The sequence below is a fragment of the Semicossyphus pulcher genome, unplaced genomic scaffold (assembly GCF_022749685.1).
Source record: "Semicossyphus pulcher isolate SPU_LCO1_2020_fin unplaced genomic scaffold, fSemPul1.0.p SCAF_1, whole genome shotgun sequence".
NCBI lineage: Eukaryota > Metazoa > Chordata > Actinopteri > Labriformes > Labridae > Semicossyphus > Semicossyphus pulcher.
Window position 1 is genome coordinate 22,445,474 of NW_027211603.1, and position 24,565 is coordinate 22,470,038.

The 24,565-nt window shown below is 42.6% G+C and overlaps 1 protein-coding gene across 1 annotated transcript in view; it reads right to left on the reverse strand.

Annotated features, from left to right (window-relative positions):
- Window positions 1-24,565, reverse strand: part of LOC138584386 (MAM domain-containing glycosylphosphatidylinositol anchor protein 1) — a 198,632-nt gene that overhangs the window by 136,675 nt on the left and 37,392 nt on the right. The window contains exon 3 of the mRNA XM_069656644.1: window positions 6,648-6,787. Within this exon, the coding sequence (XP_069512745.1) occupies window positions 6,648-6,787 (140 nt within the window). The remainder of the gene's footprint in view (window positions 1-6,647; window positions 6,788-24,565) is intronic.

Genomic DNA, 24,565 nt, shown 5'->3' on the forward strand with positions numbered 1-24,565 from the left:
TTTTTAAACTTTTTGTTCAAGGTTGGGCAATATGGCAAAATATATGATCACGATCATTTGTTTTATGTTGAACAATATCAATACTTTTATGATATATCATTTGATGATACTGCAGGATCCTGTTAATGAAAGAAAACCAGAAACCAGCTGGTCAATTAGGAAGGACATGATGTAAAAAGTACGCTGGGTCCACGAACAAATTCGGCATCAGCCCTCACATCCAGAAGCTCCCGAATCTATCCGTCCAATTTGCAGACATCTTTGCTGCTGTCGTCTCCGAAACGATCCTTCCTCCTCAGCCTCGGATGCTTTTACTCATCCCTTTATGTGCTGCTCTTTTGGTTTCGCACCTGTCGCATGATATCAATGTCATCGCCCCGCCCACTCGCTCGCGGTGAATGTTCCTGAGTATTACCTGCTGCGTTCACACATTAGCTCACCCAGACTTCTTTAGGCAATTTTACTAGGAGCCTGGCAGGAAAAAAGTCTGCATAAAGTTGGGATGAAAAATGTTTCTGTTTGTGTTCACACCATAGACTGTAAAAGTGAAGCCAGAACCTCTCTATCGCCCCCTGCTGACTGCCTGCAGTATAGGTCATAAAGCCCGCCTCCTTCATGTTAACAGATGGGACATGAGTCAAACTATCAAATAAATGATTCTCAAACATGGTTTCTGTCATTATAGTTAGTTCTTATCGTGCTGATTTACATCCAAGTGTTAATTTTTCTGACAAGTTTATTTTTAATTAGTTATTTGATGCTGTAAAAAGGATGATTGACAGCTCTGTTGACAAATCTGGCTCCTGCAGCCGATCTGTTCCTGATCAGCATAGTCGAGGAGGAACGGCGAGAGGAGACGTAACTAAAACAATCACTACAGTCAAGTTTATAAATCTGTGAACGTCTGCTTCAGACCAACACAAGAAGCTGTGCTGCTGTTAAACACGCTGACGTGTGGGATCCTTGCTGTTTTTTCAGTTAGTTAAGTGTGTGTTTTGGTTAGCGGAAGTGGCTACGGCGCCTCCACCTGCTGATCTCTACTGCGCAGCTCTGGCTCCAAATGACGCCACCATGGCAACATGGCAGCGCCTGCCTCGGGGGTATTTTGGCTTCAATTTCGTACAATGAGAGCAGATGGAGATGCGTCATCCACCTGGACAAAGTCGGGAAATTTCAGGAGTGCAGTGCATGTGTGAAAGAGGCTAAAGTCTGTAATCTTATGGGATAACAGAAGATTACTATCACTGTGCCTTCGCGTGGTTCGTTTGTTTGAGTTTTCCAGAGGACATCCACTTTCTCTGCTGGCAACTAAACAATACTTTGCAGTGGAAGTTGGTGTGCACTCCTGTATGTAGGACTGTTGTCGCTATTTCTGCTGTTTGATCTACAGTTAGCGTATCAAGTAAAAATGTCTGAAACGTATCATCGCTAGAGACATAAAGATTATTACAATCCCCTATCTAGGTCGCTTCATTGCCCAGCCCTCCACTTCTTTGAAAATACTGACCATCAAATTAGTGGAATACCGATCTATTTACTACACCACCTTTAGTACATTACGATTTTTGGAATGAGATGTTTCTCTGGTTCAGATCAATGTTAAAAAATGTCCACAATCTTTGCAACACTGCAGTTTGAATTGACTTGCATTGATGTAAATCGTATTTGTGAGTCAGCCAATCATCACTTTGAGAGCCTGTTGAATTACCTCCTCATTATAACTTATGTATGTATCCTTTTGAGGCATGAATATCTATAAGCACCTCTTCAGAAGGTCAAGGTCACAGCTCCTTTTATTATAGACCCCTGAGCTTTACGGGCTTTATATTTAGTCTCTTTTGTGCAATGGCAGAAGAGTCCGTGTTTTTGTGAGGTAGAGGAGGTATGGAGAGCTGTAAGGATGGGTGAAGGAGAGCTGGGGTGACAGGGATCAGATTATCAATACGGCCGATGGAGCGCAGTGGAAACTCAGTAAGCCCGATGGGACCGACGCAGAATGCTGCAGTGTGCTGCTCCTGCAGAACGCACTGGGACAGAGGTCACTGTTTACTTCCATTTAACTCTAATCTGCTCTGTGCTCACAGGCTGCGAACAGCGCGCTTATCTGACAACGCTGCTTATTGTGTGTGATTTCTCTTTACTCCTTTTTGGCAAATTTTGACATTTGGTGTCTTTTGAGATTTAATCATCCGGCGGAGGGTGACAGCAAGAACGGGCGGACAGATAGAGGATGACGCGTGACAAAGGTCGAGCAGTCACACCATGTTTGTGAGCGCAGCAGCTTGTGAAATGTACAGTTTCTTAGAAATAAAGTCTCTTCTTTTGACTTTTTAAATGCTAAAACTTACATTTCCTGTGCTTGTTTGCAGTGCATGGACGTAGTAGTAATGCATACACTCTGCTGGTTGAGATACTTACACACGCACACACAGACATGTTGACATGATTATCTTGACTTTCAATTGTTCTCTCCTCTTTATCACACCAAGAATCACCATTTTTCTCTTATCTTCTTCTTTCCTGCGGTGCCACCATAATCTTTCATCACTCATTTTCTCTGTTATTGTCCTTACATGGCTCCACCGTGTTGTTATGATCTAATCTCTGTGTCTTCCCCTCTCTCCTCCTGCATGATGATGTGTGTAGAAATGCCACCTTCCACTTGACAGCCCTCCACAGTATGTTATTCTCTCGCTGACACACGTTCTTGTCGCTATGTGCTAATTTTGTTTGTGTGCAACTAAACTGACACCTGTGATGACAGGTAGATTGATGTAAGGTAGAAATAAGGGAGACTTTAAAATACTTGTGGATTACCTGAAATAATCTTTCTGGTGTAAAATCGTGACATATATGCAAGTAAATGGCACAACATTTACAATAAAGTTGTATTGTAGTTATTGTTAATGACATTTTAAAGTTTGTAATCCTACTTATTTTGCATCAAGTTAAATACCTCTGTGAGTTTTTACATCCCTCTACTGTGACTATAAATTCTGCTGGTAACCGCCTGGAGCTAGCAGGTTAGCATGATGCCTTTTGTTTTCTCTCCTCGCTCTTTTCCTGTCATTTAAAAGAACAGCTTTTTGAGGGCACGTTGCTGCATGATTCAACAAGCGAGCAGAAAATGTTAGCCATATGTGTTGCCGTGTTACCGGGTGGTATAGGTCGATAATGTCGTTTTTGTTTCAAATTTGGACGAGGGGTGGCGGGATGGGGTTGGTAACACAGTTCAGCGCTATTGGCTGCTGTAAATGCTAATCACAAAAAGTCTCTTCTTAATGTTACATGTCAACAAGTAGATATGGCATGACATAGCATCGCCATCTGTCACAAGCTGAAAACATCATCTGTCATCTAAAACACAGTAACATATACTGTACATATATATATAACATATATATATATTTATTTATTTATTTTTTTGATTTCTTTTTGGCTTTTGCCGTGGGAGAATAGGGGGGTTCAGAATGGGAGATGACATGCACCAAATGATCGGCAGACCGGGAGTCAAACCTGCTATCAGTGTGCAGAGGACTGTAGCCTCTGTACATGCCTCTACTCTGCTCTACCAAGTGAGATAAACCAGCGCCACATACAGTTAGTTGAGACAATTTTTTCCACTATAATCATTCCAAGGTAAATAGTATACTACATGTCTATGTGTACAATTCATTCAGGGTGTAGTTTTAAAATAGTTCCTGCACATCTAAAGTCTTGGTGGTGAGTGGGCAAGATAAAAAAAACTCTTGAATTGAATAGAAAGAACAGTTATTAATTCTATCTGATTAATACATACGATTAATTTTGTTTGACTCGGAAAAAGTCATTGTAAAGGAAAGACAAATATCTACTGGAAAAACAAGATCTGAAAGCATCCTGAATATGCATGGTCCCCTCATCTGATCTACCTCGGTCGCTACTGTAAGATTTAATTCAGTTAATCTTTGCTTCATTCAAATTTAATCAGATGTGATATCAAACCCTGTTTTTATAGCATGGCATTCAAAACCTTCCTCAATTGTTAAACAATTTTAAAGTGACCTTTACACGTACATTTCCACGATTTAATCGAGAGACGTTGTCTCAATCTCAGCGTTCCAGTCTGAGGGCGTAAAGCTGCTGAACTGTTTTCTCCAGCGCTCCAACTCTGTCTCTGAGTGTGTGGTCTCTTTCTTTGTCTCTGCCCGCCTCTGTGTGTTACTGTTTGTCTACACGCACATTCTCACACGGACAAGCAAACACACGCGAGCAAACGCAGGCACACACACTCAGTCAACCAGTGTCTCTTTGCCGCAGGCAGTGGAAGTCTTGTTTGTGCGCACATTATATATATTTTACATTCTCACAATGCGTCCAGCGTGATCATTATTCAAAATAGACTTCCACCTCCGACCTGAAGAACAAGCAATCACTGACGCAATTTCCTCCATCTTTGAACTGCTCCAGGGGAATCAACTTGTGCACTGTGTGTTTTTCGGAGTACATTTTTATAATGATTTTTATTCCTACACTGAAAATCCATTTTTATTAAAAGTTGGTTTGGATTTGTTTTAGGGCAGCTGCTCTGTAAATGTGGTGTGCAACTGTGTGTGTGTAAGAGAGAAAGAGCAAAGGAAAGAACGGATCAAATGAGAGAGAAATGACAGCCACAGTTAGTAGAGGTCAACAGTTCACTATGTAATTAGATATTGCAGCTACGTGTAAATGATTAGTTTGCATCTACAGATTTACACACACATCTGCTACTTAAACACACACACACACAGATTGGAAACACACATAAACACAAACAGAAGAAAACAAGGCCTCGACATGAGCACTGTTTTATTCATGATGATGTGATGCCAGTGGACATGCACCCGTGAGGAACACTGCTTTTCTCACCTCATGCACTCCCACAGAAACACACACAAAAACACACAATCCCACGGCAGTAACCTCAGTTCATTTTGCATCTTTCTACGTCAGCTAATACACACACACACACACACACACACACACACACACACGCACACAGAGAAAGAGAGAGTGAGAAAGAGAGAGAGAGAGAGAGAGACCCTGGCCAGAAAATGTTTTGCTGGAGTTCAACCCAGGAAACCAGATGTGACCATTGTTGGCTGAGTCGACCACTCTATGTGTGTGTGTGTGTGTGTGTGTGTGTGTGTGACTGTGTGCCGAAATGCATACACATATAGATCACGTCTTCATAGAAGGGTAAAGGTCGTGCTCTTTTTTGGCCAACTAATCGGCTGCACTCCAAACGCAGCATGTGCAGTCAGACAGCTCGCGTCGGAGCTGTTGTGTAATAGCATTTGTTCTTCTTCACTTGTTGCCAATGTGGCAAAAAAAAGGACAGAAGGAAACTCAGCAGCAGACTGAACCGGACAGTTAATCTTACATTTATGCTATATGTGCTATTTACCTGAGCACACAGGATCTATAAATCCGATATATTACATAATATAAGTTGAATAATTAGCTTAGCTTAAAGGCTAACAGTAAGTTGTGTGTAAGAAAGAGTTCACAGCAGATGGAGCTAATTTGGGGGAATTAAATCTGTGACCTTTAAGTCTCTACATGAAGAGCTACTGCTGCATCTACTCATCTAAACAATCTGTTTAATGTTAAACCAAATACACCGAATGTGTCACTAACAGCACAGAGGTAAGAGTCAACTGATATCAGCGTCCACCTGGGGACACGGAGGCCGGCCATGTGCTTCACTTAGTGCCACTGTAAGGCGAATAGAAAGTGTGTGACTCAGCTCCAACAGAAGCACAGTGACACTACAGACATGACTCATGGATCTATGCGAGCCAGGGCAGCTCATGTTTGGTGACTGACCCTTATGATAGAACATGTGCACGTAGCCTGCAGTCCTCTCAGCCACCAGCATGTTGACAACAGGGCTCACCGTGTAGACAAAGTGATGTTTGGCCAGGTTTTCATGCATTATTACTACATCAGCAGCCTGATGAGACCTTGGGCTTTGCTATATTTGTGTCAGGAAAACTGGACTCTTATGAAGAGCTTGAATCTGAGACGTACAGGAGCAGGAGAGGTCGGCAAGATCGGAATTTCCTTGCCACAGAGAGTACTCAGCTCTGATTGGCTGGAGGATGGATGGTGTTATTTTTTAGATTAATGCACTGCTCTAAGATTGATCACCTATTTTTTTGCTTTAGTCCCTGGTCTGAATCCTGGTTCGGCCTGCAGCGGCCTTTCCGTGTCTGCATGTTCTCCTTCATTCCTCCCACAGTCCCGCCTCTCACCCAATGAAAGCTGGGATCGGCTCCAGCCCCGATGTGACCCTGAACAGGATAAGCCGTATAGAAAACTGATGCATTCTGAATAAAACCTTTCACATTAAGATCCGTTTGGGTAATATGGGTAAAAAATGGGAAAGCTTCATCTATCCAAACATCCGTCGTCTTCCTGTGCGGAGTGATTACAGAGAGTGCAGCTTGCTGGATCGCTGACAGAGCCACTAGAAACACTATTGTCCAAGTGTCCTTGAGCGGTGAGCCTCTGAACCTACCTGCTCGCTCAGAGGAAGTCACTCCGGATAACATCGACATGTATGTAAAACAGTCCATCAACAAACGTTCTGACACATGTGCTCAGCAGGTGCTTGGGGAGCGTACCTGTGGTCGCGGATGTCCTTTAACGATACACTGAAGCACTAGTGTGTCTCCTTCTTTGATGGTGTAGATCCTCTCGCTGATGTTATCATCCTTGACGTTACACGCAGCGCCCGAGTGCACGATCTGGGCGTTGGCTGGAGCTGTGAACGCATGGACACACACACATGCAGAGACAGGCATGTAGCCGTGTGGAGACACACACACACACACACGCAGGGAGAGAAAACACATTACATATTTAGTAACATCTCTGCAGCAGCAAAAAAGGTCATTGTCTTGTGGGTGTATGTGTAATACTAGCGCTCATATTGATGACTCAGATAAACACAAATATCACTTTACTCCTGCATCTGCATGAACAAAGCCTTTTACCAAAATGCTGGAGTGCTGCGTGTGTCAGTGTTTGACGGGAGATGCAGACATTTATCGGAAATTTTGGTCTCCATTAGAAGGTCAGAGGTGAGTCTGGGACAGTGCTTATAGTCAATCTTACAAATGATGTGCATGTCACATAGTACAAAATGGATTCAATGAAGTCTTTGTAGCAATCTGTGACACACTCTATGATATCAGTTTTGAGGCATGTCAGATAAAGAGATGAGCGCCTGATGAATTGTAGCAGTAAGAAGGAAAGAGATGCAGATGCAAGAAGAGAAATGTCATCAACTCATATCATCTGAATGCACGTCTACAGGAGAGGGAGACGTAAACTTCAGCAGAGCCCAAAGTTTACAGTGTTTAGAAGAAGAAAAACTCGGTGATTAAATGCTCCTGTGGGTTAGTAAACTTGTGACACAGCGGTGTTGCCAGATACAAGGTATAAGAGCACTGCTGCATTCACATGGATTCAGGATAGAGCTGCACGAAAAATTGTTTAACCATCGCAATTGTGATGTGCGCATGTGCAATAGTCACATCGCAGGAAGTGCGATTGTGACGCAAATTATTGTTTCTTGCAAAATGAGTACCCGCCATTTTCTCGTGTTCCATCACTTTTCTACAACAAAAGTTCTTCTGATATCACATTAGTGCAGCTCTTTATGAGAGCACAGAGTGACCCGAGCTGTGCTGCAGAGTCTGTGCGTCACCTGCCTGTAAACTGTGAACAAGCAGGATGCTGCCGTCATAGATTATGTCAGTGTGATGAGGAGGCAGGCTTTTAGTTACGCGTGGCAGCTTTTCAGTGCCGTTATCAGCGGCACCTCATCCCGGTGCTGGTTAACACTGTGGCTACATACAGGCCGGTAACGGAGCGGAAGCGCCGCAGAGTGTTTACTTTAAGTGGCTACATCTGCAGTGCACACACGGCTTGAGGTTGTGTATGTGTGAGCTTTCGTTTCCAAACGTTACCGTCACCAGGCTGATCACGCTGATTAAACATACATTTGAACTTTGCTAGAAATGGAAGATGACTAACGTATAAGTAACACAACTTCAGAAACATATCCCTCCACCTAAACTCGCTCCACTTTTTCATGCGGGTGTCAGAGTCTCTGAACCAAGACTGATAAAAGTAGAAGGGGGGTTTTGTTACGTTAGGAAAATAGAAAATAGGCTGAAAAGTCCCAAATAATAAAAAGTATGAGTATAAAAAGTACGATTCACGTTTCATAGCTTCATCAAACAAGGAGAGAACACGGGCGATCTTCACAACGAGAAGCTAGTAATTTTGGCATCCTTAGGTTCCTTCACACTGTTTGCTCGTTTCTAATGTGCCACTCAGAAGGTGTTCCTCTGCTGTCTATCGTCAACCTGAATACATGTGAATCCACTGTTAGCTCTTTTGCCACCTTCTTGTTAATCTTTTGGTCCAATATTCTTCCTCTCATCACATAAGTTAAATCTGACAAAGCAAAATGACGGTGGGGGCGGTGGGTAATTTATGTTGTAACTGTGTAGCAGCGGTAACGCAGACGCCCGCTGCCTACAAAGATCCAATCATGGGTTCCTAAAATCCATTTTTCATTCGACTCAGGTATTTCATATGACAATGTTTAAGTCTCGGGCGATTTCTTGTCTTATCCAGTTGAATCATCCATCCAGTTGAAGTTATATAAGCATATCCCCAAAAGCTCCAAACTCAGGTCTGCTTTTCAACACTAAGGTAGCAACAGGCTGTGATGGCACCTGCAGAAATCCGGGATGATAGATGCATGATGGGAAATCTCTGCACTTGCGACACGTACAATATCTGAGTGTGCCCAGCGCTGACCCATGAGGAGGTCTGGCTTGCGTGCAAGTAGCCTCCGATGGCTTCACCTCCTCTGTGATGAGGGGAGACAGGAGGGAGGAGGGGAGGGACGCGGACAGAGCGAGAGGAGCAGCGGGTGAGGAGGAAAAGGCCAGAGAGGAGTGTGAAACCCCAGAGAGAGGAGAGTGGGACGGCGGAGCACAATGATGTGATTAGCATCGATTCACAGGGAGAGCAAATTTTCAGTCTGCTCTACGACTGTTATCACCGAGTAGACAGGAAGGAAGTGGGCGGCCTGTTCACCTTAAACGTCAACTGGATCAGACATAACAGCGCAGAGCCAGAAATCAAGATCAAAATGAAGAGAAGGCTCTGAATGTGTCTCTGCATGTTCTCTTACAGGGAATAGGCTGGAGCTGTTAATAGCTTAAGGTGCTGAGACACAGCGACTGTGCCTGTCCACCAACATTTGAACATTTTAATCATATTTCCCCGAACTAGACTTTTTCTTCTCTTAAGAAAGAGAAGAGGCAAAAAATACAGTTTTTAATCCAGTTGCAAACGTGGCTATTACAACCATGTGTGCTCCTATGCCAGGTGTGTTATTACCAGAGATGTAAAGAGTACTGAAATAGTCTACTCAAGTAGAAGTACTGTTACTTGACTAAAATTGTAAGTACTTGAATGACTCAAGTAAAAATACATTTGTAAAAAAATTACTTAAGTAAAAGTAAAAAGTAGCTTACTTAAAAGGTACTCTCTTCAAAGCCACCAGACTCCATTAACAAAAACAGTAATTTATACCTCGCAGAGTTGATGCTCTACCGCAGCCTCGGTCGGTTAGTTTGCTTGTGTTATTGTGTGGTGTTTCAAAGGGTTCATTCGGTTCCAAACTAACGTGTGTTACAACGTGTGACGAGGCGGCGGTAGACCAGCAGCGAATTCGTTCATTTAAAACATACTTAAAGTCGAGGTGAAATATTGCCAAACAAATACAGAAAATCCATTTATTCGTATTCTTATATCAAAATCAGATTATTTTTTCTTCCGGTAAAACAAAATTTCACGCATGCTTACGTAAGTTAGCACCAAACAATTTCAGCCAATCAATCTGCAACATTTAGCCGCAGAGCACCAAGAACGCTTGGTCAGGTAGCTAGCTACTGCGCTGTGGAGAACGTCTGTCTACGCCCACTTATCAACGATCAAATCAAATCCCTCTAATGATATGTCCCGCCTGCACGTCCTGTTTCACTCGGAAATACGTCACGATGCGGAAACTAGATACTTTCGACATGCCGTTTCAGCTCGACTTTAAGAAAAAGTAAAATTACTGACTCAAAAAAATACACGAAAAAGCTACTCAATTAGAGTAACATGAACAACATGACAGACAACTGTACTCTTATAGAAGGTAGCCGTGTATAAAAATGAGTCTAAATACCTCTGCATATCTGCACCATACTATATGAGGACTGAAAACAGTCTGCTCGATGCTTCTCCTCAGCTATCTTTTGTTTTGCTCATATTTTCTGAAAGTGGCTGTTCGTCAAAGAAAAAAGGAAGCAAGATTGTGTATGATCCCCTCAATGATCACTGCAAACGCCTTCCTCTCTGTGTGTGTCTGTGTTGGTTTCAGCGTGTCTACTAAAGAAATATGAGTTTGAATGCCTGTTTTAATGTGAGACTTGACGCTTTTGATGCACTGTTGAGTTTGAGATCATCAACACAGCAGTCAATCATTCCGTCTTCTCATTATTCTTCTAAAGACATCTTTAGCATACCACTCCAACCGCATGTAGACACGCACTCATTACACGCATCGTCTGTTCGTGCATGCAACATGTAGCTACACACACAGTACGCACAGTTTTCTTGCAGCAGATTTCTGCGATGAAACAGTCTGCTTGTAAAGTTCTCTGCTTCCTGCTCCGTTGCCCTTCTCTATCTATCGCCTTAACTTTGCGTCTCTCTGTTCGTGCAGCACATGCTGTCTGACTTACAGAAGAAGAAACAGACGAGGAAGTGCAAAAAGCTCCAAACACCTTCCAAAGCAGTACATATGAGTAGGATTTTAAATGCTACTCTCAGAGATATAGAAGAAGGAAGATTTCACCACACACACACACACACACACAGGAACTGCCCGGTATAATTACAGTCTTTATCTGCTGGGCACTCAGCACATCCAGAGGACCAGTTGGGGGTTAAGTGCCTTGCTGAAGGGCACATTGATAGCAGCTGATGTGTGATGGGAGATCATGTCTCATTTATGTTCCCTTCTGTCTGATTTTACAGCTTCGTATTGACCAATTATCTTCCAGTAAGAAGCCATCTGTAACCTCTAGGCTTCAGTTTCCGCAGTGCAAATCTCTATCAGTCAATCAATGGAAACGTAACCGCCAAAGGATAAAAGCTACGTGGGGTAACAGAGCCGGGCTACAGAGGTGGGCCGCGCTAACTCACAAAGACAGAGAGCTGATATAAATGGTGAATAATTGTCTCCTTACAGCTTATTGGCGTGTCGACATTAGTTTGCCTCTCCAGAGAGGGAGGGAGGTCGGACAGAGCGGCTCCTCTGTCTGCTCTCGCCTCCGGCAGCTTGGCTGCTTCAACTGTCTGATCGACTACAGGCTGAGAGAAGGAAATAAAGGCAAGAGAAAAGAAGAAGAAAGAGAGAGAGAGAGAGCGCAGGAGAGGGAGGAGAGGGAGAGCGGATGCACAGAAGGGAGACAGAAAACAGAAGAAAAGTACAGAAACACGGAGAGAACTAAAAGAGAAGAGAAAAAAACAAGAGGGAAGAAAGCAAAGTTGAAGCAGAGCAGAGCAATGTGAAAGACGAGCAGGAAGAATGAGAGTGAGAAGTGGAAGTACAGAGGGATGAATTCATGTAATCAGGAATTTGTTAAGGCAATCGAAGAGAGATCAGTGGGAAGGGGTACTTGATGGTAGCAATCATAAGACAGAGGAGGAAGTAGGAGAATTTAGTCGGACAAGGAAGAGAGAAGACTGACAGCCAGGCGAGAGGGAGGATGGAGGGAGGCTCCTCGACAGGGAGATGTAGTCCAAAACAAACCGAACGCACGATGCAAACAAAGCAAGAGTGCTCAAGCTGTTGAACTACACAGAGACGTCCCCTTTCTCCTCTAGTCTCACACAACACAGACATACAAGCACATCGCAGCATCCAAAAACACACTGGCATGTAACCAACTAACAGACATCAGAGTTTAGTTATACTACACCATGACTGACTTAAAGAGGGGGTATTATGCCGTTTCACATTAAAGACATGTATATAATGTTACAATGTTGGATGTCCAGACTAAACGTGGGTGAAGTTTCAAATCTGTAGGTAAAAGTATGTTGGAGTAATCCCCAGGCCGCTTTGAACGCCAGGTTTCACGCGTTTTTTTCTACATGCTGCACTTTGTGACGTCACAAAGTGCAGCTTCAGCAGGCTTCAGAAAGCTGGCCAATTAGACGAAAGTGGGCTTGTAGGGGCGGGGTTTCTTAAAGGGACAGAGCTGACTGAGTGGTATCACGCAGAGGTTGTATGAGGGCCTGCACAGAACACCAGTGTGAGTGGGGTTTTTTTAAATTGTAAATTATGCTAAGCTACTCCACAGGTATCACAGTTAAATATGAAGCTTGAAATTAGCATAATACCTCCCCTTTAAATAGCATCATTGTAAAGAAATCCGATGATACAAGGACAACTTTAGGATTCAGGCTGTGATCGTGTTTCTCAAATAAGAAGTATCTCAACAGCAAATACACAACTTCCTCAAAAGAAACAAAATACCACAAAACCAATTGTCTTAATCAATCCACATGCTGTAGCAGAGGGGGGAAAAAACAAGTTATTAGCACAAATAGAGGCACGGGCGTCATGTCCCGCTCAGAGGTGCATCAATTCAGTTAGTGCTGGAGATGATCATCAGTCATAGCGAGCTGCTGTTTTGACAGCGATCTATCCGACTCGGACGATTCATCGATCAAAAGTGTTCCGGGGGATGCTGATTGAAAGTGTTGTCCATGCATTATTGGAAACTTTCTGAGACATTCGATGCACATTAGTTGTAAGTGAAACATAACTATCGGCAAATGCCTGGCCTGATTAATTGATTCGTCACCGCCTGCCATGTTTGTTTTTGTTGAGGGGACAGGACATCTCTCACTAAAACTAATGATGAGACGGGAGAGCTGGTGTCACACCGCACTGACAGCTTGACAGAGTGCCGAGCAGCATGCGCGTGTGTGTGTGCTCGTGGCTGAGAAGTGAATGCGTGTGTGCTGTTGAAATAAGAGCGTATGTACATGCATGTGTCAATGCATATGTGTGTGTGTGTTATTTGTAAGCTATACTGTATGTTGCCGGAGGAATCCCACAGAAGGTCATGAATCCTGTCCAACACGAAGTCACGCAGAGCATGACGGATACGTGTAGTTACTTTATGGGCGCTGCTCATGCATGCCGATGAGCTCTGTCTCAATTCACTTCTTTCACAAGAGACCATTTGAGAGGCTTTGGCCGTCCGCCTGCCATGCTAAGGAAAGGAAAGAAGGGAAGGACAGGGAGGGGAGGAGATAAGAGTAGTGGAGAGTGCGTACCCGGGAGAAAAGTCACAGACTTTATCGATTAACTGCAATAGAGGGAAGTGTTCATCCGACCCAAACAAACACTAATCACACACACACACAGTCACACACACACACACCGAAAAACAGCATTTCATCATGACTCTTCCCTGCAGACAGGATGAAGAGAGATCAAATAGTTGATGTCATGACCCCATCCTTTTCATTTCGGCTCGATTGGAGCTCCAGATATCAAATCCTGGCTGGGACATTGATTTAACTTTTGACCTGCCCGTTACACGGCCGTTATAAATGAAATGACTAACCTTCAGTCGCCCCTGTGGTGCTTTCAATAAACTGTAAATTGCTGTTTTGCTTCTCACACACTCAAATAAACACACACATGCACCAAAGAGAGCAGGCAGATTTACTGTAGGAGTTCTTTCTTCATAACAATCAATAAGTCGCTGTAACTTTTTATGAAGTTATCCAACCGATCTGCACTTTTCTCTCTATGTTTCTTAACAAGGGACTATGATTATAAGACGAGTCGATAAAACAGCGTGTGGACTTTGTATGAAAGGTTACATTAAAACAAATACAGAGAGTTGACAAAACTATTCCTTTAAATACAGCATATATGCAAAACAGTCTTCAGTCTGCCGAAAAGTGATGCTGTAAAGAGGAAGGAAGCAGCCTGCTCAGGACAGTGAAAAAATCTTACTCGATCAAACACCACGCTGAGAGGTATTGATTTAGTGACCACACTGAAGGAGGAGACAAGAGGCTAAAATCATACACTGTATGAATAATGGACGTAGCCACTGTTATATCACACATTGGTTTCTTTACTAAATTAAGGCATTGCATTCGTGATTCTCCGCTGCCATGTTGTTTTTTTTGGAGCCAGAATAGGGATGAACAATTTTGAGAAAATGTCTAATTGTGATTATTTTGACTTATATTGCGATTTCGATATGATTTGCGATATTAAATTGAAAGATAATTTTTTTTATAATTTTTCTCACTTTCATTGAAATCATAATAAAATGATTATGGTGTGTTTGCTGCAGGGAGATATTTGATACTTACGTCTGTGTAAGACGTGTAGAACATCTCTGGAGCACAATGTTTAAATCTAAATGGTATTTTGACGCACATTTCACCTTTAATAAATATCGCGCTTCCTGCCATTTGAAAATTGCAGCAGGCCATATTTCGATTCAATTTCGATTAATTGCCCGCTGCTGCAAAATCATTGCCGAGTCACAGAACGTCAATCACATGTGAAGTCGTGGCAACCAAATAAACAGCAGCAGGAGCAGTTTAGTCCTCACACAGTGTTCTAACGGCAAAAGAGGGTCCGACATCGGACGCTCTCTGTCCGCACATAATCATATGCAGTTCTGTAACGCAATGTAAACAATCATATTGTGTATCTCTGTATGTCCCTATTGTAAATTCATTGATTGTCGCTGTTTATAAAGCTTATAAAAGGTGCCAATGTCATTTGGTAACTATCGATCGTTTTGATCGCGACCTCATTAATAACGTTGATATATGCGAGTAATTATGATCAATTAATTAATTCCCGCTGCTGAAAAATCTCTAATTGATTTGTATATATTGTTGTTTGTGCATGTTTGTCAGGTTTGCATGTTTGTCAGGTTTTTTTTTACTTGTGTTTGCTTGCTGTGATTGTGTGTGTTATAGTTTCCCGTGGATGACTGTGGATGTGGCACAGTTAAAGAGTCGACAGTACTGGCTTCATACAGATAAAGCGCCAACTTGAACTTTGATTTAACTTTTATATATTTTATCCCCAACAAAAGATAAACCTAAATCCTAAAATTGGTGAATTTGACTGTGTGTGGGACGCCTGCTGTGATGCTGCGCGCCCACGTGTGTGTACCTGTGTTTGACAGTGAGTAACTGTGTGTTTTCCACCACAATCACTGGAAGAGGAGAAAGAGATTGCACGATCCACAAAAGTGTCAGATGACAGCAGAAGCTAATAAAGGGGGATCATTGGAGAGCAGAGGGTAGATTGGAAGGGCAGAGAGGTGGAGAAACAAAAAAAAAAGTGTAATGGAAAAGAGAGAGGGGGAAGAAGAGCCGTTTTCTTTGCAGCACTGCGGGCTTCATAACCGAGGACGGGGAAAGTTCTCTTTGAAATATTGTTCACTATGGATTATTGGCAGCTGAGAACATGCAATCCTCAAGCAAAGAGAGGAAAGATTAAATTATATACACTTTGTTTGGCCAGTTTCAAAAGACAAGCTTCTTTTAAAGTAAACCCTGAAACGCCTTACATAAGCTGTTTGTTCTCCTTTGGTCTTAATATACTAAAGCGGTCTAAAAACAAATCCACAAAAGTGATATAAATTAGCTCAAGCAACAGAGAGAGATGAAATCCCTGACTTATTATATCACAAACATACAGAGGTTATACAGGGCCGGGGCTGCATAAACAGATGTGTTTATTTGTGGATAAAATGACAGTAGCTTTGTGAAATGTGGACAGAAAGAGGTGAAAAACAAGATAAAGAGAAAAGACAACAAGCCAGGGTTGGGAGATTGGGGGTTGCATCTGTTGTGAGGACTGGAGTGATGTGAAGTGATCGGGGGGTTTGTTGAGCGCGGTCAAACATGACTCGCACCCCTCCATGAGAGGCTGTTTGCCGCACTTGAGCTTTCCCGGGATGAAACGATAACGAGAGGAGAGAGAGGGAGAGTTCCGACAAAGAGATGAAAACCGCTTAGATCTTTGGCAGAGACGGACAGAGGGAGCGACGAGAGGCGAGCAAGGAGCGGGAGCGGGAGGAGGGTGGCGGAGAGGAGAAAATAAAAAGGAATGTATGACTGGCATTCTCTTTGTGGGAGCTCCATTCACAAAGCCTGTCGGATCCCATATACAGTGTTGGAACTGACAGGCAGAGGAACGGGAGAGAGGAGAAAATGTACACGGTGTATTTCACACCAGCTAACAAGCTTCATGAGTAAAACTTACAAGTTGTGTTCATATCTAACTCTTCTATTATTTTTGCTATCTGCTAACCTTCATCTTCACCTTTACCTGCGCAGGGCCTTTGAAGATGAAAAAGCATCAGTTATGTGTCTTTGGGTGATAAACACTGTGGATTGCTGGGTGAGAGGATTTTGATGTAGATGGTAGATTTGAACGATCTCACAGCAGAGCGGATACATACAGGGACAGTGTTTGTAAAGTAGACTTATTACAGAAAGTTGTGACAAGAAGTCTATCATGTCAGTTAGATTCTTGGGGTGCAACTTACAAGTTTTAGAAGACAAAACTGTGTTTGCATCTTTATCCATGCATGACAAGATATGGTTTGTTGGTCGGCAAGTTGGTTGGTGAATCACTTTTACCATCACATTTTGGCATTCATGGTCCCCAGAGGAGAAGTCCAGCAAACGTCTGTGTTCCTTTAAATGTTCTGGTTGCACAAACATGTCAAAAATGACCTTATTTGGTCAAATATCTTTAACACACACGACATGGCTTAGCACAAACTGCAATATAGACATTCGTGCTTCCAAGAGGATGTATTCCGGTTTCGATAATGAGGCCAGCACCCCTCAGGATGAACTGTAATTACTGGGCTCAATTATTGGGTCAAAAAGATGTGCGCCTGTTAGCATGCTAACGCCAGAATTTAGCCAAAGGCACAGCTATTAATTTGTGCAGCCTGATAAATGACTTCAATGATCACTCAATTGCGAGAAATGTGTTGAATGAGTGTTGCTGGCAAATCAATTCATAAAGGGAACATTTCAGCACTACACTAAAGGCTGCTGGAGATAACTCACCTTTGCCTGACACAAGAGCCAATTTTGAAGTCATTTAAATGGACTAAATGGAAAATATTGCCTGTTTACAGACCTGGTTTCTTGTCTAAAGGTCATCGTTAAAGCTTGTATTCCTTTGGCACTTCATTCTGAGTGGTAGAAAGGTGTTTTTACTCAGCGAATATTTCAGGCCTAAACTGACTTAGGTGTGAAAAAGGAAAAATTGAAGCGTAAGAGATTAGATTATATGTAATACTGTATATTCAAAACATCCTGACGAGTACAATCAGGTTGGTTGCTATGGACCTTAGGGCTGCACAATTAATCGAATATCAATCCTGACCAAGATTTTGGTATAACAATTAAATAGTTGATTGAGGGTGATATCGACATTTAAAATGCGTGCTCCGCCCGTAGAAAACGCTGCTGCATATTAAGGGATAACTTGTGGCAAGGAAGTGGAGAGGGAGAGGAAGAAGGAGAGAGGAGTGAGAGAAGACGAAGAGGGAGAGGGAGAGAGGATCTTCAGCCATGACAATCTTTGAGATAGCACTGAGCAACGCTTTCTGTACTCCAACACAACAAACGGCACTTCTCCCTCTTCATCTTCGTCTCCTAAACTAACAGCCAGCTCTCCCAGGGGGCAACCGAGAGGTTTTGGCTCCACTTCTGGGGGAGCTTGCATGTCATGTCATGAGCGCCTACCTTGCAGAGCGGAAGGGGAAACAACAAAGACGGCCGGGAGAAAAAAAAATCAAACGTCTGGAACAGAAGAGCTGGTCCACGAATACGGCCATCTTTGGTTGTTTGGTGGTAATACGGGTTTAGGGCAAGTGATGCTAAGCAAGCAAAAAGAGTGCATGAAACTTGTGTCTGCGCCGCAAAGCAACACAAGTGACTTGTTTAACCACCTTAAAAAACACCACAAAGTGCAGCATGATGAGTGTGTGAAGTCCATAAGGAATAACTGGCCGTCCTTGTTGTCAGTTTGGCCATAATCCTGCAGCCCTGCTGGAGCTGTCAGTGAAATTCAGCCTTAAGTAAAGAACACAAGATCCTAAATTACCTCCATTCTGACACTGAACAGTACAGCGGTGTGCAGTTAGAGTTACAAAAGCACTTATTGATATTTTGATTACAGTTTAAAGTGTTTAGTCATAGTCACATAGCTCACTCACAAACACACACACACACACACACACACACACACACACACACACACACACACTCTGAAAAGAGCTAAGTGCTGCTGACAACAACCCAAGGAAACAGTATTGCAGATTCTTGAACTAATTAAGTGAAAAGTTATTCAAATAAAACAAGAAGTAAATGTACAAAGATTTCCAGAAAACCACAGGCCTCCTCCTGCACATTTCCAAAGTTATCCTGACTCGGATCTTTTAATAATCTGAGCCTGAGCTTAATGGGGCGTCCTGGTGGTCAAAAAATGAACCCCTGCTATCTGACCGTTCTTCTCTCTGTCTACACTCCATTGTAATATCTCTGTTGTAACTGATATCATTAAGAAAGAAATTCATCTTAGAGAACAGGAGAGAAACAACAGATCAGACGGAGGCACTGCAGATTCACAAGTCCCGCCTTCTTGTGTAAATCTCACTATCGTAAGTGATGTTTGAGGTTCGTGCTTCACACTTCCTACATCATCATTCTCGCCAACCTCTGGGTCTCTCAAAGCAACACGAGCATCTGTTAAGACAGTAAACACAAAGCGGGACAGGAAGAGGACAGTAACAGCTGGCGAGGAGAGGAAACTGCAGCGAAGGTTTAACTTCTTTTGTTGTGTTTGTGTGTGTTGTTTCTTTTTCTGTTTGCACAGCATACGCCACACAAACCACCTTAGGTGTAACATATGGTTATTCGAGTCAATGTAGCTTTCCGGAGCGGGGTGTGCATGATGTGGAGAGACAGGGAAAAAGTCTCCCTAGCTTCTGTGATGATACCGTGTTGGAGAGGAGAGATAAAAGAAAGCCACGAGGCAGAAAACAAAGCACTCAGATGACAGGGAGGATAGGAGGCGAGGAGGAAAGCACTGTGTTTAGGAGGAAAAGGGAGACGTGGTGAGGACAAGGCAGCGTGGCGTGGAGGTCATGTGCCCTGCTTCATCTGTCTGCCTGACTGTCAACCTGACCTTATTCTATTCAACCATAATGCTCCGACTCACTTTAGTATTGCACACACACACACACACACACCAGATAACAAGACGCACACTTGACTTGACACACAGGCATATGAACAACAGAAAGAATTCTTGAGAGTTTGTGTGTGTTCCCGTGCGCGTGTGTGCACGCATCTCCAAGGAAACTGCAGCAGAGCAGCCGACAATGCATAGCGGTCAGTCCAGGTGAAGCGGAAGGAAGGAAGGAATGAAGGAAGGAAGGAGGCACTAAGAAAAGATGTCGATAAAAGAGGAGAGCGAGAAGAAACGCTTGAGTAAAAGGTCAGAGCGAGAGCTGGAGGTAAGGAGCGAGCAGGTGTGTGTGTGTGTGTTTGTGTGTGTGTGTGTAGGGGGGAGGAGGGCTTACAGTCGAGACAAGATATGGAAAAGAGGAGATATTATGTATTCTGTCCGTTTTAATGGTCACGCCAATAAAGTGAGTGAGATTGGAAATGGAGCGAGAGACAAGCAGACAAAGACCCGACACAGAAATGCTGAAGCAGGCAGAGGGAGAGTCGTATAAGCAGACGGAGCAAAAAGGACACAAATGGAAATGTCCTACAGTAACAAGTATAATGTGTAAATCATGTGCAGAGCTAGACTAAGAGCAGGAGAGATACAGACACACAGAGAGCAAGACAGAGAGAAAATAGGACTCCCTGCGAGCCGTTAAAAACAGCCCGAGTTTGGATGCTGATATCAGTGTCATTCAGAACCACAGGATCTATTTTACTGGTTGATAAATAGCCTTTCAATAATGTGTCACAGTCCTTTGTAATACAGGCCTTTTTGAGCAACTAACAAGATTTCATGAAATACTGGTTTACTGCACTCAACAACCAAACCCCTCGCATCATTTTCTCATGTTTATCAAGACTGGAATATCTGTAAGTGGATGGATTAGGAGAAAGAGACAGATGGAGTTTTTATTTCAGGTGTTTCAGTTCTTCAGGAAGGAAATCCATTAAAAGTAAAAGTCTCTGTAATTTCATGCTGGTACGAAGCATAACAAATGGTGAGTAAGAGAACTGGTAAATTGTTTCAAATGACTGGGAGACCATGTTGAGTCAAACAAAGGCAACGTCTGGGATTGTGTTCCACAATGTGTGTTCACCACACATATTGTGGTGTAATGTAGTATGTGGCAAGATGCACACTTTCTTTTCCTGAAGGGGTGCGTCAAACTTCTTCTTAAGTCAGGAAGAACTTTTGCACATCGGAGCACGAGCAATTTTCCATTATGAGTGCCTTCCAGCACTCCCATCAGATACCAGTGGAGCCAGCAAGAGCACCGGGGTCTCCATGGATAACCATACCAAGTGGTAGGCACCAAAAACTGCTTAGGGAATGGAGAGAGAAGCAATGATGCCAGTCCAGTTTCCTGGCAAAGGCTAAAAACTGCTCCTCACAGACCACCGCTACCAAGCCTCTTCGTAGCCAACACTAGATACATGTAGCTGCGTGACGATTGTCACCGAAACGTGGCTAAATCTATGCATTACAAAGACCAAAGTGAATTGCTGTAATTAGACAAAATATCAATATGGCGATATATCATCCTGACACGCCCAATATAATTATCGATAAGCTGGCGCCAAGTATCGATACTTTAATTTACATATAAAAGGCACTTTAAACAGATTTCACGACTCGTCGCGGTGGCGCTTATGACATGAATTAAGGTAACATGAACGGAAATTATTGGCAGAAGAAGTTTATCAGATATGATGCATCATTATGTGATTGTCCTGCAGTGTATCAATTATCGCAGAATTGCTGTATCGTGATATGATGGTTATCGTGGGCCACGTATCGCATATCATATTGTATCGTATCGTATCCTGAGTTACCCTGTGATTCCCACCCCTAGCTGTAATAATGAGTCATGTTCCTGCTGAACAGCTTCCATGCTCTTTGTTACCTACTCGTGTCTCTACTGGAGCGATGAGAAAGTCCCTCATTTGGTGCTCTAATATCGATGGTAGGGCTTTCTGTCATGTTAGAGCAAATTCCCCAATAGGTGTTTCACATCAACATGAAGTACAAAGAGACTGTGCTGTAAAAAAATACACCCAAACTTGAAAGTGGTCTGGTCATCAATAACTTCAAAAGGGAAGTTAAAAGGGAAACGGCATTTCATTGTTTTTATTCATGCGCACATACTAACTATCTTCTATATCTTGAGAAGAGTATTTACATTTTTAGAGATGATAATGTAATGCTGTTTTCCCGCCCTGCCAAACTGTGAACTTCTTATCATTCAGAGTAAGAGAGGACTGTTAGTGTGTAAAGGAGGCGAACATCTGGTGCATTTGCAAAGACAGGCCATGATAATTATAGTTACTGAAGGTGTGTGTGCAGGAGAGGAGGAGGAAGAAAAAAACAAGACATGAAGCGTGTTAACAACTGTTTTGTGAGATGGTAAATCTGTCTCATCTGAAAACTACTCAACCTGATAATACGCTTACAAAACGTTGTATAAAGGTATAAAGTCCTTTATACAACCTTTATACATTCAGCACTGCTAAAGAAATGCCTACATAGTCAAGTGGTTCATAATACACAGCAAACATAACCCTCTTAAATATAGTCATCACTTCTTTTACTTTATGTCCAGAGGAGAGAAAAAGAGAGCTTTAAACGTACACTCCTCCTGACAGTGTGTGCTTAATACAGTATGTTTTCATGGACTTCAGATGGCTTAATAATTCTGTTTTAAGAGCAAAAATGAAATACTGAAAAGTGAAACTCAAAATGCGTGTGCGCGCGTGTGTGTATTGCACCCCATACCATCAGCTATGATGGATTATGAGCTATAGGCCTGCCCTGGATGAGCCCTTAGATGAAATTGGAGCAGCGAGCTGCGCTAAAACCTGACAGGGACAGCTGGCCGAGGATAACCTTCATGTGGCTGTTTGGCTTTAAAGCCAAAGACGGGCCAATGAAAAAAAGGCAGTGTACGCGGGGTTAATCTGGAGTAGGAACCTTTTTTTAACCTAAAATGTTTGTTGAGACAAAAAGATATTAAATTTGCTACTACAAAGGCAATGTTTCCTGCCTTTTCAGAACACCTATCCTGTTTAGAGCCTTTCCCAGCATGCATTGGACAAGACCTTGACAGGTCATCCATCTTCAAAGGGCAAACACATGTAGACAAACACATTAACACCCACATTCACACTTACAGATCATTTCAAGTTCACATGTCGACTATATTTGGACTGTGGAAAACCCTCACAGACACAAAGCAAACATGCAAAATCAAGGGCGTGTTTCTTTTTGTCTTTTGTTTGTTTAAGTTTATTTAGTTTTTTTCATAATTATCCAACCTTGACAGGAGTCTAATAAGGTAACAGAGTCTTTGCACTGTTAGATGAGAGTGACTTACAATCTCCTATTATGACTTAAAGCAGTGATTCTCAAACTGTGGGGCGTGCCTGGGACAGGGGGGGCACATCACCGCTCCTGTGTGTTTTTTTTCATTTGTAAAATGTAGCAGGCGGAACTATGTTTTGACGTCCGACAACCCGGACTCATTTTCGGGTGGCACAGTACACAAACGCGTTGCCCTGGTGATTTCCATGACAGATGTCACATGCAGACACACACAGAGAAAAAGTCTAGCATTGCCAGTGGACAAATGTATTACAGGGGCGAAAACAAAAACAGCTGACGCGTCAGATACCAACAAGTGGGCGTCGGCCGACGCTAACGCTGACCAGCCGCCAAAATCCAAGAAGTCAAGAAAATATGACGACGCTTATCTTGCTCTTGGATTTACAGCGAATATGGTCGGAGATGAAGAGAGACCTGTCTGTGTTATATGTCTGAAAAGTCTGGCAGCTGCAGCAAAAATCTGTTTTTCTTAGCACAGATTGAATTTTATTGTTATTGTTCTGAAAAAGTTATTGCACATTTTATTATATTTCTATTTGAAAAAGTCTGATGGAGCTATTGAAATTGTTTTTTGGGTTTTTTTGCACAGCAAATTACTCAGAGAAAAGTTAAAATAATGGTCACAATCTTGACTTTCTTTCAATAACAGTTAAACTTGACCCATTTGTGACAATTTTGTTGGTGCGGGGGGGCCTGGAAATGTTTCTTTCTCCAAAGGGGGGCATGACAGAAAAAGTTTGAGAACCACTGACTTAAAGAAAGGCATCCTAATGAGGGCAAATATATCCCTCCACTTGTCTCAGTAATTATCACTCTGTCTTACATACTTTTTATTATCTACCTGTAACCTAGCAACCTGTGCTCATCCCGTGGGTTACACAAGCTAACAAGCACCACCTTTTCTACAAGGAGGAAGGCTTTTTCAAATTTCCTGGCTTTAACAGTCTTGGAGCCTTCCATCAGCTGTAGATGAGGTTTGATGAAGACAAGTAGTTCTGCATAATTGGCGTGACACTGCGGCCAATCAGACAGCAAGATCATGACTGCAAAGTTAAATTATAAAGAAATGTTTGTAAAAAACATTCCCACTTAAATATTTTGAGTCATAATTTCCTTAACAGGTAATTATAAATGTCCGTAATTAACTTAAAGAGGGGATATAATGCTGTTTCAAATTTTAAGACATATATATAATGTTACAATGTTGGATGTCCAGACGTGGGTGAAGTTTCAAATATGTAGGTAAAAGTATGTTGGGGTAATCCCCTGCTGAAAAAGTCTCAGTCTGCAGGCTGCTGTGTACACCAGGTTTCAGGGTTTCAGACGTCTCCTGACGTTATGTCACAAAGTGGAGGAACTCTATATTTGGGCATCTACTCGAGACACAGCAGAACTTCCTGCTCCTGGCACAGTTCAGGGACGTGCCCACCCAGCAGCTCAGTCTGCCTCTGATTTTTTTTTCACAGGTATCACAGAGTGAAATATGAAGTGTATAAACCCCCCCTTTAATGACTGCTTCATAAAGAGCTACATTTAATTTGCCAATACAAATATAGAAAAAAAAACGATAAAGCAAATAAAAGGAATGATTGCTGAGTTCTTTGTTCATTTCCTGTCTGTCTTGGACACAGGAACTCCTTCTTCCTTCCGCCATGAATATTTGAGGCTGTGTTGGAAGAGATTTTTCTCAAGTTAATACTAACTTCCGCATTAGCTTAATTGTTTCCCACAGTTTGAGGTGATATTTAATGCATGTGGTTC